The sequence below is a fragment of the Ursus arctos genome, unplaced genomic scaffold, assembly GCF_023065955.2.
Source record: "Ursus arctos isolate Adak ecotype North America unplaced genomic scaffold, UrsArc2.0 scaffold_1, whole genome shotgun sequence".
Taxonomy (NCBI): Eukaryota; Metazoa; Chordata; class Mammalia; order Carnivora; family Ursidae; genus Ursus; species Ursus arctos.
Window position 1 is genome coordinate 66,514,493 of NW_026622763.1, and position 15,580 is coordinate 66,530,072.

Genomic DNA, 15,580 nt, shown 5'->3' on the forward strand with positions numbered 1-15,580 from the left:
TTTTGAAATCGAACTTCTGTTGGCTCTCTGAAAACAATTGGGTTATGTTTATTGTTTTTAAAGTAAATTATTTCATTGTGTTTGCCTGTAGCTACACGTTCTCTACTTCTTTTTTAGGTACCTTGTTGTCCTTAACTGATTTTCCTGGATGGTATTCTTTCAGGAGTGTTTGATTTCCCTCTCAGCAAATATGGAGGACTGATTCCTGATATTCTCACACATTCTATGCTGTGATGTAAGCCTGATAACTCTTTCACTTTTCAAAAGGTGTCATTTGGTACACATATGGTAGAATGCTTGCTATGTTCTACAGATTATGCCAGGGCTATGAGATTAATATAAAATCTCTGTCCTCAGAGAACTCTGAGCCAGGAGGAAGAGACAGAAAAACAATAGAATAGCCTGTGATCTGTTTTCATTTGGAAATAAGGAAAACGTGCTGTGGGAGTACACAGGAAGGAATGCTTAGTCTGTTGAGGTGGGGAGGTGTCAAAGTTGGAGCAGCTAAGCAAGGCTTCCTTGAGGAGGTGATACTTGAACTAAATCCAGAAGGATGGTTAGAAGTCTTTGGTAGAGAAAGAGAACCTTGTGAACTAAGGAACAAGTGAGTGCCAACACATTAAGAGAGACAAGTTGTGTAGTATGACAAGTTTACTCTGTATTTGGGGAATAGTGGAATGAGATCAGAAAGGTAGAGGTCCAGTTAAGGATTTTGAACTTTATCTGATGAACTGGAACTCTTTATAAAACTTTAGGATAACAACATGATGAGAATTAAATCTAGAAAGAACCCTATCATTGGTTGAGATTTGAGGCAAAATATCAATTAGGTGGTTATTTCAGTACTTCAGGGGAGAATTGTTCAGAGGCTGAACAGAGGTTATCGGTATAGAGAGGAGAGGACTAGTTTGAGAAATATTTAGGTAGTAGGATAGATAGGACTGAGTGGCAGGATGTAGAAAGTGAAGAGAATTTCTGGGGTGACTTCAGGATTTCTAATTTTGCCATGTGAGACTGGATGAGCAGGGCCTTTGGAATCAAACATGCCAGGGTATGCAGGTGTGCATCTGTCACTGACTAGTTTTGTGATCTTGAATCTTGTGATCTTGATATTATAAAACTTTCAAATTTCATTTGTGATGGAGGAGTGATAGGGTTGTTGCGAGGATTTAAATGGGATTTTATATATATATATGCAAAGTTGCTTATGATAGCTGTTATTTTTATTATCAAACAAATACAGGAACAAAAACAGTCAAATAGAGAAAGATCTGAGATCATTTTGAGACATGTTCAAATGTAAGGTTCCTCTGACTTATCTAAATGATGATATTTAGAAGGTTCTTGAAAATGAGGTCCTGCAGTCCAGAAAAGAGTCTGGGTAGGAGATATAGGTGAGATAAGAGATGATATGGAAGTTAAAATAAAGTTTATAAAGGGAAGAAATTAAGGCAGTGGTGACTTACTAGGAAGGAGGACACCCTTCCTAATGTTTACATTGGAGTGCTGATAAAAATTTTTTTTGTGGCCCTTGATTAGTATTCTTCAAGTGCTTGCCATGAGTGAAGTACTCTGATTATTCTGTGTTGCATCCAGAAATACGTAATATATACTTGCTTGCGTTCAGAAGTTGTACAGGTCAGGACAGGGTTGTGATAAACATTCCACAAGTAATGCAAACCAAGTTCTTTAGGAATGGGGGGGGGGGAGGATCACTCCTGGTTGGGTGATCAGAAGACCATGTTATAAGTGGCTGTGGAACTGAGTCTAGAATGATAGATAGGATTGCACTAGGAGGAAGTAGAGATACAAGTAGGATGGGATTGCTGGCAAAGGAAGATCAAGGTTTTTGATCTTAGTCACTAAAAATAGTATATATTAAGGGAAATAGTGAAGTGAAGTAGAGGGTATGGGGAGGGGAGCAGGAAGATAAATTCTGTTTTACAAATAATTATCTTAAGGTAGCCTTGACACTGGTTGTTAGAAATGCCTGTTTTAATGTGGAAAGAGAAAGATCTCTGTTGGGGATATAGTTTTAGAGGTTATTTTGGCTTCCTAAAGAAGGAAGATGATTATTGGGGTAATAGGGTTGAGGGAACAATTTTTGTTTTTGTTTTTTTTTGCTTTGAAGGTCAAGATGCCTAAAGGCAGACTGGTTAAAGTACTGAGATGAAAGTTCTTAGAAGAGACATTGACCTGGGAGTTAGGGAAGAAGAGTGGGCAGAGGTGTAATCATTTTAAGAAACCAGAGGACACAGTGGGGTGGAGGAGGTAAGATGTGTGTGAAGATAGAGTTCATGCTATGGTCTGCCTTGACATCAGTATAGGGATGAAATTAGGGACTTGGGGGAAAACAGATTTTGAAAGAGAGATTGTAGAGAATGAGGCAAAAATACCGAGTTTAATAAGGAGATTGCTCAGAAAGAGTAAAAGATGAGGCGATGCTAGGTTTATACCCAAAGTCTGATCAGTGTTTTCTTAGATCCTTGGCATTCTCAAACTAAGGTAGAAGACCTCTTGAACCCAAGCCTGATCTGGTTGCAGGCCATGGGTTAACCCCTGTGGGAGTAGGGATTAGAAGATGGGTGGGGAACCTATTCTTTTAAGAGTTTAGAGGAACTCAGTGTAGTCCAAGTATCCTGAGATCTTTAACATGTGTATGAAAAACACTGTAATAAGTTAGATTCATTATCTTCTTTACTACTCACCATAACCATATATTATTATCTCTATTTTTGTAGATTAGATGATTTTTAGACTTTAATTATAATTATTAGTGTTATATAACTATTAGCATAGGAGCTAGTATATAATGAAAGTGATGTGATTTCAGAGCCTGCTTTGTTAACCACTACTCTATATAGCACTCTCGAATAGCACTATAATGTATGCCACATATATACAATTTTAGATTTTCTTGTAGTCACATTAAAACAAGTAAAAAAAAAAGAGGTTAATTTTAATAATATAATGAGATAGGCTGATATATTCAGAATATCATTTCATCTTGTAGTCAGTGTAAGAAATAAATAATCATGACCTGAGCCAAAGGCAGATGCTTAACTAACTGAGCCACCTAGGCACCCCTACAGAACATTTTATATGTGCTTGCTTATTTGATCCTCACAACAAACCTGTGAAGCACTATCTCCATTTATAGAGGTGATGAATTGATTTTACAGAGCAAGTTAAGTGATAGGCTTCAGTTTATATGTATTAAATATGAACCTCTAAACCTGTTTTTTAAACTCTAGTCTGATATGTTTTTCTGCTGTGCTGATCAGGTTTGCCTTGTACAAAGCAAAATATAGTTATATTTAGTAACTGTCACCAGTTAATATCACTCAGATCTCAGTGTGTTGATCTCTTCCCAGAAATGCATCCCTTAAATTCCTCTGCAGTTGTTATAGTGACTATACTCCCATTTCTTACCTATTTTTTATATGATTCTGCTGTTTTATGTCTTAATTTGCCTGAGAATCCTAAATGGATATTTTTAAAATTTGCTTTGTCTTTGGCATTGCTGTTTTGTTTGGATTTAAATTCCATAGGATCAAATCATGTAAGCATGTGAGTCATGGTAAATTAAAGAAGTACCTAGGATTCCCCTCCTCCCCATTTTTTTGTCTTGAATCTATAAGGAGTTTCATGTTGTCAACCTCGTGTTTTTTATTTTCCTGGAGTCTTTTCTGAAATTAAGCATTAAGGCAAAAGCAAACACTGCTCCCTGCATGTTTTACACGTGGGATTTCCATAAAAGATCTTTTTTTTTGTTTCTTTGTTTGAAAGGTTTTAGACAAAGGATTTTTTTTTTTTTTTTTTGCTAAAACAATTAGTGGTAGAGAGATCTTGGATGTAAGGTTGGATTGCATGTAAAGGACTTCGAATGCCAGCACAGAGATTTGAGCTTTATCATGGGGAGCTACATTATTAGAATGATGTTTTAGGCACGGTAGTATAGGAGATAGAGCTATCTGGTGTGTCTGACATCTGACTAGTTTAGATGAGCAGTAATGCTAAGGTCTAGGCACCCTAACTCCAGTAAAGCTTAATAATTGAAAAAGACATTGTAATTCATCAAAACATATAGATGACTAATGATTGAGAGATTGCCATAAAGGCTTATGAGTGAATGACATTACATCCCACGGGAACAGCACCACCTGGTCATTCCTACCCTGGTAGATCATATATTACAGTTATTATAGCACAGTTTTTCTTACTGTTCTTGAATTATTACTGTAGTATGGATTTACCAACTAACTTCTCTGTGCCTCAGTCTTATAAAACGGAGGTGATAATGCCACCTATTTAAAAAAAATTGTAGTAAATAAATGATTTAATACTGTGTGTGCTTACAGTAGAGCCTGGCATAGTGGGAAGTTCAGTAAATGTGAGCTGTGATTAATTGTTGTTGCTATCAGATCTGTTAGGAATGTTTAACAATTTTTATTTGTACAACTTACATTTTATCTAGCTACTGTACTAAATACTAGAATGAAACAGTTGCCTGCAGCAACAGTGTGCCTCCTCTCAAGTTCTCAAATAATCACTTCAGTGGTCAGTGTGGTAAAGGAGCTCATTGAAAACTCCTTGGATGCAGGTGCCACAAGCATAGATGTTAAACTGGTGAGTGTCCCTGAGAAGCCAAATACCTTTAAAGAAAAAAAGGTCTGGGCAGATGATTTCTCCTTACGGCTATTACCTTTCTCTTCTTTCTTTGTGCTAATAAGTTGTTTTTAGGACATTGCATTTTTTGTCTTAAGAGTAAATTCTTAAAAATAAGTTTTATTTAAATTGATACTGCAGTAACACTAAAGGAAATTCTAAAAGAAAATGTGTTCTTTAGGACTCCATCACCTAAAACGTGAATCTAATTTGTCCATGTTTTCTACTAATTATTCTTGGTTATTTATTCTAAAGGAAATTCTAAAAGAAAATGTGTTCTTTAGGACTCCATCACCTAAAACGTGAATCTAATTTGTCTATGTTTTCTATTAATTATTCTTGGTTATTTATATTTATTTGTTTATACTCATTTGTATTTTATCTTTTCCACCTAATCTGATTTCAAAACTAAATCCCTTCTTGTGTCATAGTTTTCACATTAAAAAATCTTAAATGCTATGTATTAAATAATTTGAGTTAATATGATTTATGATACTTCTTATGGTTTGTTACAATTAGTTGGCATGTCTACCTCCCTTATTATAAACTACTAGCTTGTAGAGGTAAGGTCTATATTTTTTCATTTTTGTGTCCTCCATACCTGGCCAGTGCCTGGTATATAAATGGTGAATAAATTGTTTGAGTGAATATAGGAGTACATTTTTTTATAATCTTCTAATTATCAGATATTTACATTCAGTATTACAACATTAGAAATAATACCGATAAAAATCTTTGTAGGAAAGAGACTTACCTTTTCAATATATATATATATATACACAGAGATAACTTATATATAGAATGCACATAAATGCATGTATATGTAGTTGCAATTGCTCCTTATAAAAACCCTGTGATTTATCTACTACTATACTTTTTTTTTTTTTAACAATAGTGAAGGTTCCAAGAACTTGCCCAAAGTCATATAATTAGTAAGTAGTAAATCTGATATTGCAGTTCAGATCTTTCTGTTTCTAAAACCCATTCAAGATCTTTGCTTTATGCTAGTGGTTCTAATAACATTTGGGTACATCAGAATACTTTAGGGAGTTTATTAAAACAGTTACTGGGCTCTAAAATTTCAGATTTTAGGCAGGGCCCAAGAATTTATGTTTACAACAGGTTTCTACTTGATGCTGAGAACTGCTGTTCTATACCATACCAAACCTGTTTTTGTTTTAAATAATATACATTTGGCCCTTGAACAGCACAGGTTTGAACTGCATGAATCTACTTAGACGTGGGTTGTTTTTTTTGATCAGTACAGTACTGTAAATGTATTTTCTATTCCTTATGATTTTCTTAATAACATTTTCTTATTTTTAAATTTACTTTGTTGTAAGAATATAGTGTATAATACAAATAACATATAAAATATGTGTTAGTTGACTTTTTATGATGTTGGTAAGGTTTCTAGTCAATAGTAGGCTATTAAGAGGAAGCTATTAAGAGAAGATGGTGGACTAAGAGGACCTAAGCTCACCTTGTCCCACATATACAACTAGATAACACTCACATCAGTATAAATAACCCAGAAAAGACCTGAAGTCTGGCAGAACAAATCCACAACCAAAGGTAGAGAAGAGGCCACATCAAAGAGAGTAAGAAGGGCAGAGATGCAGTGGGGAGTGAAACAGACCAAGGCGTTCCATGGAGGGGAATAAACAGCAGGCATGGAGAGGGGAGAGAAACAAACTATGTCATACTAGGGAACTGGCACAGGGAAGATGAATCCCCATATTTATCTTTGAAAGCCAGAGGTGCTCAATTTCATGAATTCTTAAAACCAGCAGGTCTTATAGCCTGGAATTTTAAAAGTCAGCAACCTCCATTCTGGGAGAACCTGGAGGGCAATAGGAAGCTGAATCCCTGCCCTTAAAGAGAGCACAACAAACACCCCTCAGAGTTACAGTTTAGAAGCAGCAGTTTGAAAATTGGAGGGATAGTAGTTTACTCATTTCAGAGCATGTCCTGGAGGTCAGGGATCACTGAGGGACTCTTCCAGAAACAAAGGAGTGGGCAGACACCATTTCTCTCCTATGCGCCCCCCCTCCCCACATAAACACACAGCCACCTGTGAGAACCACCGTAGCACTGACACTACCTAACTTGCTTGCACCAAGTCCTCTCCATCCCCCTAACACCACGCTTGAGCAGATCCACCCTTCCCAGTTACATATGCTTCAGTCCCGGCATTTTGAGTCCCCTCCGCCAGAAGACCAGTGCAGACCTTCCTAACACCTCATCTCCCAACCCATGCACTTTGCGGTGCCCAGTCTGGCAATGGCAGCAGGTCTCATTTGGCAGCAGACCAGCACTTATTTGTTAAAACTGCACACCCAGCCCCAGCCAGGGACTGCACACTGCCTACAGTAGACAAAGAGAGTCTCTGCAGAGCACTGCAGCGAAGGAAAAAGTGGCCAGGACACAACAGCAGGGCACCCCCTTTAGGGGGTACCAGGTTCTAGTGAACAGGGGACACTGCACTATAGGACAGTATAGGACTTCTTCATAAGGCCATTATTTTCAACAGCAGAAGATAGATGATCTGCCTAACACACAGAAACAGACCCAGAGAATGAGACACAATGAGGAGACAGAGGATATATGTCCCAAATGAAAGAACAGGGCCAACCACAGTACGAAACCTAAGAGAAACAGATATAAGTAATATGCCTAATAGAGAATTTTAAGTAATGGTCATAAATGTACTTGACTTGAGAGAAGAGTGGAGGACATCAGTGAGATCCTTAACAAGGAGATAAAAAAGAACTATGGATGAAGAACACAATAAATGAAATTAAAAATATACTAGATGAAATAATAGGCTAGAGGATGCAGAGGAGCAAATTAGCAAACTGGAACACAGAGTAATGCAAAGTAATCAAGCTGAACAAGGAGAGAAAAAAAGTATGTAGAATGAGAATAGACTTAGGGAACTTGGCTACTTCATCAAGCATAATAACATTTGCATTATAGGGATCCCAGAAAAAGAAAGAAAAGGGGGAAGAAAATTTATTTGAAGGAATAATAGCTGAAAATGTCCCTAATCTGAGGCAGGAAACAGATCCCGATCCAGGAGGCACAGAAAGCCCCCAACAAAATCAACCCAAGGAAGCACACACCAGGACACATAATAATTAAAATGGCAAAAAGTAGTGATAAAGAGCAAATCTTAAAAGCAGTGAGAGAAGAGAAGACAGTTACACACAAGGGAAACCCCATAAGCCTATCAATGAATTTTTCAGCAGAAACCTTGCAGGCCAGAAGGCAGTGGCATGATAAATTCAGTGCATTGAATGGAAAAAATATGCAGCCAAGAATACTCTATCCATTGAGGCAATCATTCAGAATAGGAAGAGAGATAGTTTCCCAGACAAAAGAAAGTTAAAGGAATTCATGACCACTAACATTCAAGGAATCTTAAAGGGGACTCTTTGAGTGGAAAGGAAAGACCATAAGTAGGACAATACTAAAGCAGTAAAAATAAGTATGTCTGTAAAAATCAGTCAAGTGATTCACAAAAGGATATAAAATATGATATGATATATCTATAATACTGGGGGGAGAAAAGTAAAGAATAGATTCAAACTTAATGACCATCCACTTAATATAGATTGCTATATGCAGAAAATGTTATGTACAGACGAAATGGTAACCACAAATCAAAAACCTGTAATAGATATGCAAAAACAAAGCAAAAGTAACCCCAGTATATAATTAAAGAAAGGCAGCATACCTTGAAAGAGAGCAAGAGAAGAAAGGATCAGAGAAGAGCTGCAAAAACAACCACAAAACAAGTACCCAAAGGCAATAAATACATATCAATAATTATTTTGAATGTAAATGGACTAAATGTTCCAGTCAAAAGACATAGGGTGATGGAATGGATAATAAACCAAGACCCTTCTATATACTGCCTGTGAGACTCATTTCAGACCTAAAAACATCTGTCAAATAAATGTGGGGGATGGAGAAACATTTTTCATACAAATGTATGTCAAGAGAAAGCTGGGGTAGCGATACTTATATTGGACAAAATAGACTTTATTTTTTAATTTTTTTTAAAGATTTGATTTCTTTATGAGAGAGAAAACAAGTAGAGGGACCACAGAGGGAAAGGGAGAAGCAGCCTCCCCACTGTGCAGGGAGCCTGATGTGGGGCTTAGTCCCAGGACCCTGAGATCATGACCTGAGCTGAAAGCAGACGCTTAACTGACTAAGCCACCCTAGACTTTAAACAAAGATGGTAACAAGAGGCAAAGGACACTATATAATAATAAGGGAACAATCCAACAAGAAGACATAACAATTGGAAATATTTATGCACCCAATATGGGAGCATCCAAATGCATAAAACGGTTTTTAATAACAAACAGAACGAAACTAATCAACAGTTATACAATAATAGTAGGGGACTTAAACACCCCACTTATATCAATGGACAGGTAATCCACAAGGAAACAGTGGCTTTGAATGACATGTTGGACCAGATGGATTTAACAGATATATTCAGAACATTCCATCCTAAAACAGAATACACATTCTTTTCAAGTGCATATGGAACATTCTCCAGAATAGATCACATATTAGGCCTCAGAGCAAGTCTCAGTAAATTCAAAAAGATAAGTTATATACTATGTATCTTTTCTGACCATAATGCAATGAAACTAGATATCAACCACAAGAAACAATCTGGAAAGAGCACAAATACATGGAGGTTATATAATATGCTATCAAACAATGAATGGGTCAACCAAGAAATCAAAGAAATAAAAAAAGTATATGGAGACAAAAGAAAATTCAAAATCTTTGGGACGAAGCAAAAATGAATCTAAGAGGGAAGTTTATAGCAATACAGGCCTACCTTAAGAAGCAAGAAAAATCGCAAATAACCTAAACTTAAAAGAACTAGAAAAAGAACAAACAAACCCAAAACCAACAGAAGGAAGGAAATAATAGACTAGAGCAGGAATAAATGGTACAGAAACCAAAAAAAAGTAATAGAACAATCATGAAAGTAGGAGCTGGTTTTAGAAAAGATCAAAATTGTTAAACGTCTAGTCAGACTCATCAAAAAAAAAGTCTGAAATAAAATCATAAATGAAAGAGGAGAAATAACTAACACCATAGAAAAACAAAAGATTGTCAGACAATATTATGAAAAATTAAATGCCAACAAATTGGACAACCTAGAAGAAATGGATAAATCCCTAGAAACATATAAACTACCAGAAACTAAAACAGGAAGACAGAGAAAATTTGAACAGACTAATTACCAGCAATGAAATTGAATCAGTAATCAAAAAACTCCCAACAAACAAAAATTAAGAATGAGCTGGCTTCACAGGGAAATTCTACCAAACATTTGAAGAAGAGTTAAAACCTATTGTTTTCAAGCTATTCAATAAAATAGAAGAGGAAGGAAAACTGCCAAATTCCTTCTGTGAGGCCAACATTACCCTGATACCAAAACCACATAAAGACACCACAATTAAGGAGAACTACAGACCACTATCTCTGATGAACATAGATACAGAAATCCTCAGCAAAATATTAGTAAACTAAATCCAATAATACATTAAAAAAATCACCGTGATCAAGTGGGATTTATTCCTGGGTTGCAAGGGTTTTTCAATACTTGCAAATCAATCAATGTGATACATCAATAAGAGAAAGGATAAAAATTGTATGATTTATTTTAATAGATGCAGAAAAAGCATTGGACAAAGTACAACATCCATTCATGATAAGAACCCTCAACAACGTAGGTTTAGAGGGAACATACCTCAACATAATGAAGGCCATATATGAAAAACCTACAGCTGCCATCATATTCAGTGGTGAAAAACAGCTTTTCCCTTATGGTTAGGACAAGACAAGGATGTCTGCTCCCACCACTTTTATTCAGCTTATTTCCAGGAAGTCCTAGCCATAGCAGTCAGACAACAAAGAGGAATAAAAGGCATACAAATTGGTAAGGAAGAAGTAAAACTTTCACTTTTTGCAGATGCCATGATAATGTATATAGAAAACCCTAAAGACTTCACCAAAAAACTACTAGGACTGATAAATGAATTTAGTAAAGTCACACAAAACACAATTAACATACAGAAATCTGTTGTCTTTCTATATACTAATAAGCAGCAGAAAGAAATTAAGAAAATCCCTTTTACAACTGCACTGAAAATAGTAAAATACTTAGGAATAAAGTTAACCAAGGAGGTGAAAGACCTGTACTCTGAAAACTATAAAGCGTTGATGAAAGAAATTCAAGACAATACAAAGAAATGGAAAGATGTTCCATGCTCATGGGTTGGGAGAACAAATATTGTAATATTGTACCCAAAGCAGTCTACACATTTAATACAATCCATATCAAAATACCAATAGCATTTTTCATAGAACTAGAACAAACAATCCTAAAGTTTGTATGGAACCATTAAAGACCCCAAATAGCAAAGCAATCTTGAAAAAGAAAAACAAGACTGGTGGTATCACAATTTCAGATTTCAAGTTATATTACAAAGCTATAGTAATCAAAACAGTATGGTACTGGCACAAAGAGACACACAGATCGTTGGAACAGAATAGAAAACCCAACAGTAAGTCCCCAATTACATGGTCAGTTAATCTTCCATGAAGGAATCAAGAACATGCAAAAGGAAAAAGACAGTCTCTTCAACAAACGGGTGTTGGGAAAACTGTACCACAACATGGAAGACTACTTTCTTACACCATACACAAAAATAAACTCAATATAGATAAAGGACCTAAATGTGAGACCTGAAACCATAAAATCCTAAGAGCACACAGACGGTAATTTGACTTTGGCCATAACAACATTTTCTAGGTATGTCTCCGACAAGGGAAATAAAAGCAAGAATAAACTATTGGGATTACATTGCAATAATTGGGACTACTATTGGCAGTGCATCACAAAAAAAAAAAAAAAAAAAAAAAAGCAAAGGAAACAATAATAACACAACCTACCGAATGGGAGAAGATCATTGCAAATGACATTCCCAGTAAACAGTTAGTATCCAAAATATATAAAGAAGTGATACAACTCAACACGACAAGACCCAAATAATCCAATTAAAAAATGAGCAGGAGACATGAACATTTTCCCAAAGAAGACATCCAGATGGCCAGCAGAGACCTGAAAAGATGTTGACATTACTCATCATCAGAAAAATAAAAATCAAAACTATTGAGATATCACCTCACACCTGTCAGAATGGCCAAAATCTAAAAAACAAGAAGCAAAAGATATTGGCAAGGATGTGGAAAAAAGGAACCCTCTTGCACTGTTGGTGGGAATGCAAACTGGTACAGCCACCATGGAAAACAGTATGGAGGTTCAACAAAAAGTTAAAAATAGAACTACCCTGTGATTCACTTACTGCAGTACTGGGTATTTGCCCAAAGAATACAAAAACACTAATTCAAAGGAATACATGCACCCCTATGTTTATAGCAGAATTACCTACAGTAGCCAGATATGGAAGCAGCCCAACTGTACATTTATAGATGAATGAATAAAGAAGTGGTGTATATATACAATGGAATATTATTCAACCATAAAAAATGAAATCTTCCCCTTTGCAACCTTGTGAGCGGAGCTAGAGAATATCTAAGCAAAGTAAGTCAGAGAAAGATAAATAACATATGATTTCATTCATATGTAGAATTTTGGAGACAAATGAGCAAAGAAAAAAAAGACAAACCAAGAACTGGACTCTTTTTTTTAAGAGATTTTATTTATTTATTTGACAGAGACAGACAACGAGAGAGGGAACACAAGCAAGGGGAGTGTGAGAGGGAGAAGCAGGCTTCCTGCGGAGCAGGGAGACTGATGTGGGGCTGATCAGGACCCTAGGATCATGACCTGAGCTGAAGGTAGCTGCTTAATGGCTGGCTGAGCCACCCAGGCGCTCCCCAAGAACCGGACTCTTAACTACAGAGAACATGATTACTATAGGGAAGGTGGCTGTGGGGATGGTGAACTAGGTGAATGGGATTAAGAGTACACTTACCTTTTTGAGCACTGAGTAATACATGGAAGTGTTGAATCACTGTATATCACCCAAAACTAATATAATACTCTGTTAACTATGCTGGAATTAAATTTTTTTTAAAAAATAGTATGCTATTAAGTTTTTGAGGAGTCAAAAGTTATACATGGATTTTTGGCGATGTGGGAGTCAGCACCCCTAATCCCTACGTTCAAGGGTCAACTGTATTGTAACCTCTATGACCTTGGAAATTTATTAAACCCAAAGAAAGACAACTTATTTTTCTTAGGCATTTCATATAGTACAGTCTGATTAGGATACAATCTTTGGTAGATTTCACTTATGAATCTTAGGCAGGCAGACATATACCTAGTTCTTAAAGCTCTCTGGAAGAAAAACATGTTTCTAAAAATACTGTTAGAAAGCAACAGAAGTCCTCTTATAAAAGTAAAGTACATGTTTTTATCTGGCTGTATATTTTAGTGTCTTAATATTTACCAGTTTCAGCTTTGTAGAGTTTTAAAATAAACACCTATTTTGCTTTATATAATACCTGTTTTACTATAATTACATTTAACAGTAACTGTCCTGAGTAGGAATGTTTCATAATTAGTTAATTAAAGTTGATATAATTTAAAAATATAAACAGATCTTTGTTTAATTTTACTCAGATGCGTGGAGTTCTTATTTGTATTACAAGATTTGTGTTTCTGTAATTAATGATTTTTGTATAAAATGAAACAGCCAAACTGTTTCCAGGATGTTAATTTTAGATTGAGAGAGATGAGGAACTAAATCTTAAGTAACGTTTTCCTTCAATACCTTATATATCTAATTGACCTAAAAAGTACTGACACATACAGAATTATATAAATTTAGGTTATTATAAATGATGTATTATTTTTAAATACTAGAGTCATTGTAATTGTAGGAAGATCTCTATATTAATTTAGATTTTGTTTTTTTTATGTGTGCATACTAGTATTAGATTACAAATACTAAGCTATGAATTGAGTTTGGGGGTTTTTTTGCCCTCATTTTTCAGATAAAGACCTCACAGAGATTGCCAAATTTGTGTATTAGCATTTTTCTGCTCTCTGTTTGCAAAAAGAACTTTAGAAAGTCATAATATAGTAAATATTTAAAATTCTTAGGGAAGCAGTAAGTTGTTAAGGGGAGAAAGTATTAAAAATCAGGATGAATAATGCAAATTTCTAGACTCTTGGTGGGTAGAACCAGGTGCTGTTTTTGATGGTGATAGTACTCTGTTTTGGTTTTTTTGAGAGATTATATATGCAAAAGTATATATAATTTAGTAGAATTTTCTTAGTCAAGTTTAAGTGTAAATTTAAACACAAGGATCCGTGATGCTGAAACAATTCAAGGGAACCGTAAAGATTAGACTGACTTCCTTTTTTTACAGTTGAATCTGAGTCCAGGGAAAACAATTGCCCATTGTACCATAGTTAAGAATTAATAGAATTAAGAATTAATTAATTGAACTCTTTCTTATAATTAAGATTCCATAAAAAATAAATTACACCATTGTTTCTCTTGTGCTCCTGTTTCTAACAAACAACACTTTACTGTCTTTATATACTAAAAATATTCTCTTTTTATAGGAGAACTATGGATTTGATAAAATTGAGGTGCGAGACAATGGTGAGGGTATCAAAGCCATTGATACACCTGTAATGGCAATAAAATACTATACTTCAAAAATAGGTAGTCATGAAGATCTTGAAAATTTGACAACTTATGGTTTTCGTGGAGAAGCCTTGGGATCAATTTGTTGTGTAGCTGAGGTAAGAAAATTCATATTGACTTTTTTAGTGATTTCATAATCACAGAATGGTAGCATTAAGAGAAAATGAACCCAGTTTTTGGCAAAGAGTGTGGATTTTTTGATAAAATTTATCATTTAAACCATTTTTAAGTGTACAATTCAGTGGCTTTAAGTGCACATAGTTATCCGTCTCCAGAATTTATTCATCATTTCAAGCTGAAACTTTGTACCCGTTAAATGGTAAGTCCCCATTATCCTTCCCCACCTCCGATCCCTTGTAACCACTGTTGTATTTTCTGTCTCTGAATTTGACTAATGGAGTCATACAAGATTTGTCCTTTTGTGTCAGGCTTATTTCATTTAGCAAAATGTCTTCAAGGCATATACATGTAACATGTATCAGAATTTTTTTCCTTCTTAAGGCTGAATGATCTTCTAGTATGTATAAGTCATGTTTTATTTATCCTGTTATCTGTTGAGACATTTGGGATGTTTCCACCTCTTGGCCATCATGAATAATGCTGTGAATGTGGGCGTGCACGTGTCTATTGAAGTCCCTGCTTTTGCTTCTTTTGCGTATATACCCAGAAGTAGAATTGCTGGATTATATGGTAATTCTGTCTGATTTTTTGAGGAATGGCAAAGTGTGTTTTACAATGTTAATATTTATAAAAGGAAAAAATAGTTTGGTGACCCGTTGGCTTGGGGAAAAAACATATTAAATAAAATTAAACATATCAATTATAAGCTCTTCTCAGAGATAGTACTATACTGAAGTGCATTGTGAATCTCTAAGGTTGGTGGTTGATAGTAGTTACATTTTGCTGCATGTACTTGACTATGAAACCCTTTTATTGATAAGCATATCACTTTTTTGTTACAGTGCTGTGGAACCCACTTTGGAAATACCATTCGAGTCAATACAGATAGATTGGGCTCTAGAGATGTGAATTGACTTGTTCTAAACCATAGCTAGTCAGAGGCAGATTGAATCCCAGAACTTTGCTCTCCTGACCCTGGTTAGGTGCCTTCAATGCTTATAAACCCCTCAGTTCAGTGCCTGACCAACTTGTTTGCATAGTACCAATTATACTTCACTGCCTCCGCA

The 15,580-nt window shown here is 35.5% G+C and overlaps 1 protein-coding gene across 14 annotated transcripts in view; it reads left to right on the forward strand.

Moving 5' to 3' along the window:
• Nucleotides 1-15,580, forward strand: part of PMS1 (PMS1 homolog 1, mismatch repair system component) — an 87,382-nt gene that overhangs the window by 721 nt on the left and 71,081 nt on the right. For 6 of the 14 annotated variants that reach the window (XR_008956002.1, XM_044381336.3, XM_026492336.4 and 3 more), the window contains exons 2-4: nt 118-235; nt 4,478-4,629; nt 14,309-14,491. Coding sequence is in view for 13 of the 14 variants with exons in the window: in XM_044381336.3 (XP_044237271.1) it covers nt 4,498-4,629; nt 14,309-14,491 (315 nt within the window). In the remaining variant the exon portion in view is untranslated. Of the gene's footprint in view, nt 1-117; nt 236-2,131; nt 2,272-4,477; nt 4,630-14,308; nt 14,492-15,580 lie in introns of all 14 variants that reach the window. The other 8 variants (XM_048214221.2, XM_048214224.2, XM_057303486.1 and 5 more) reach the window with 3 other exon arrangements.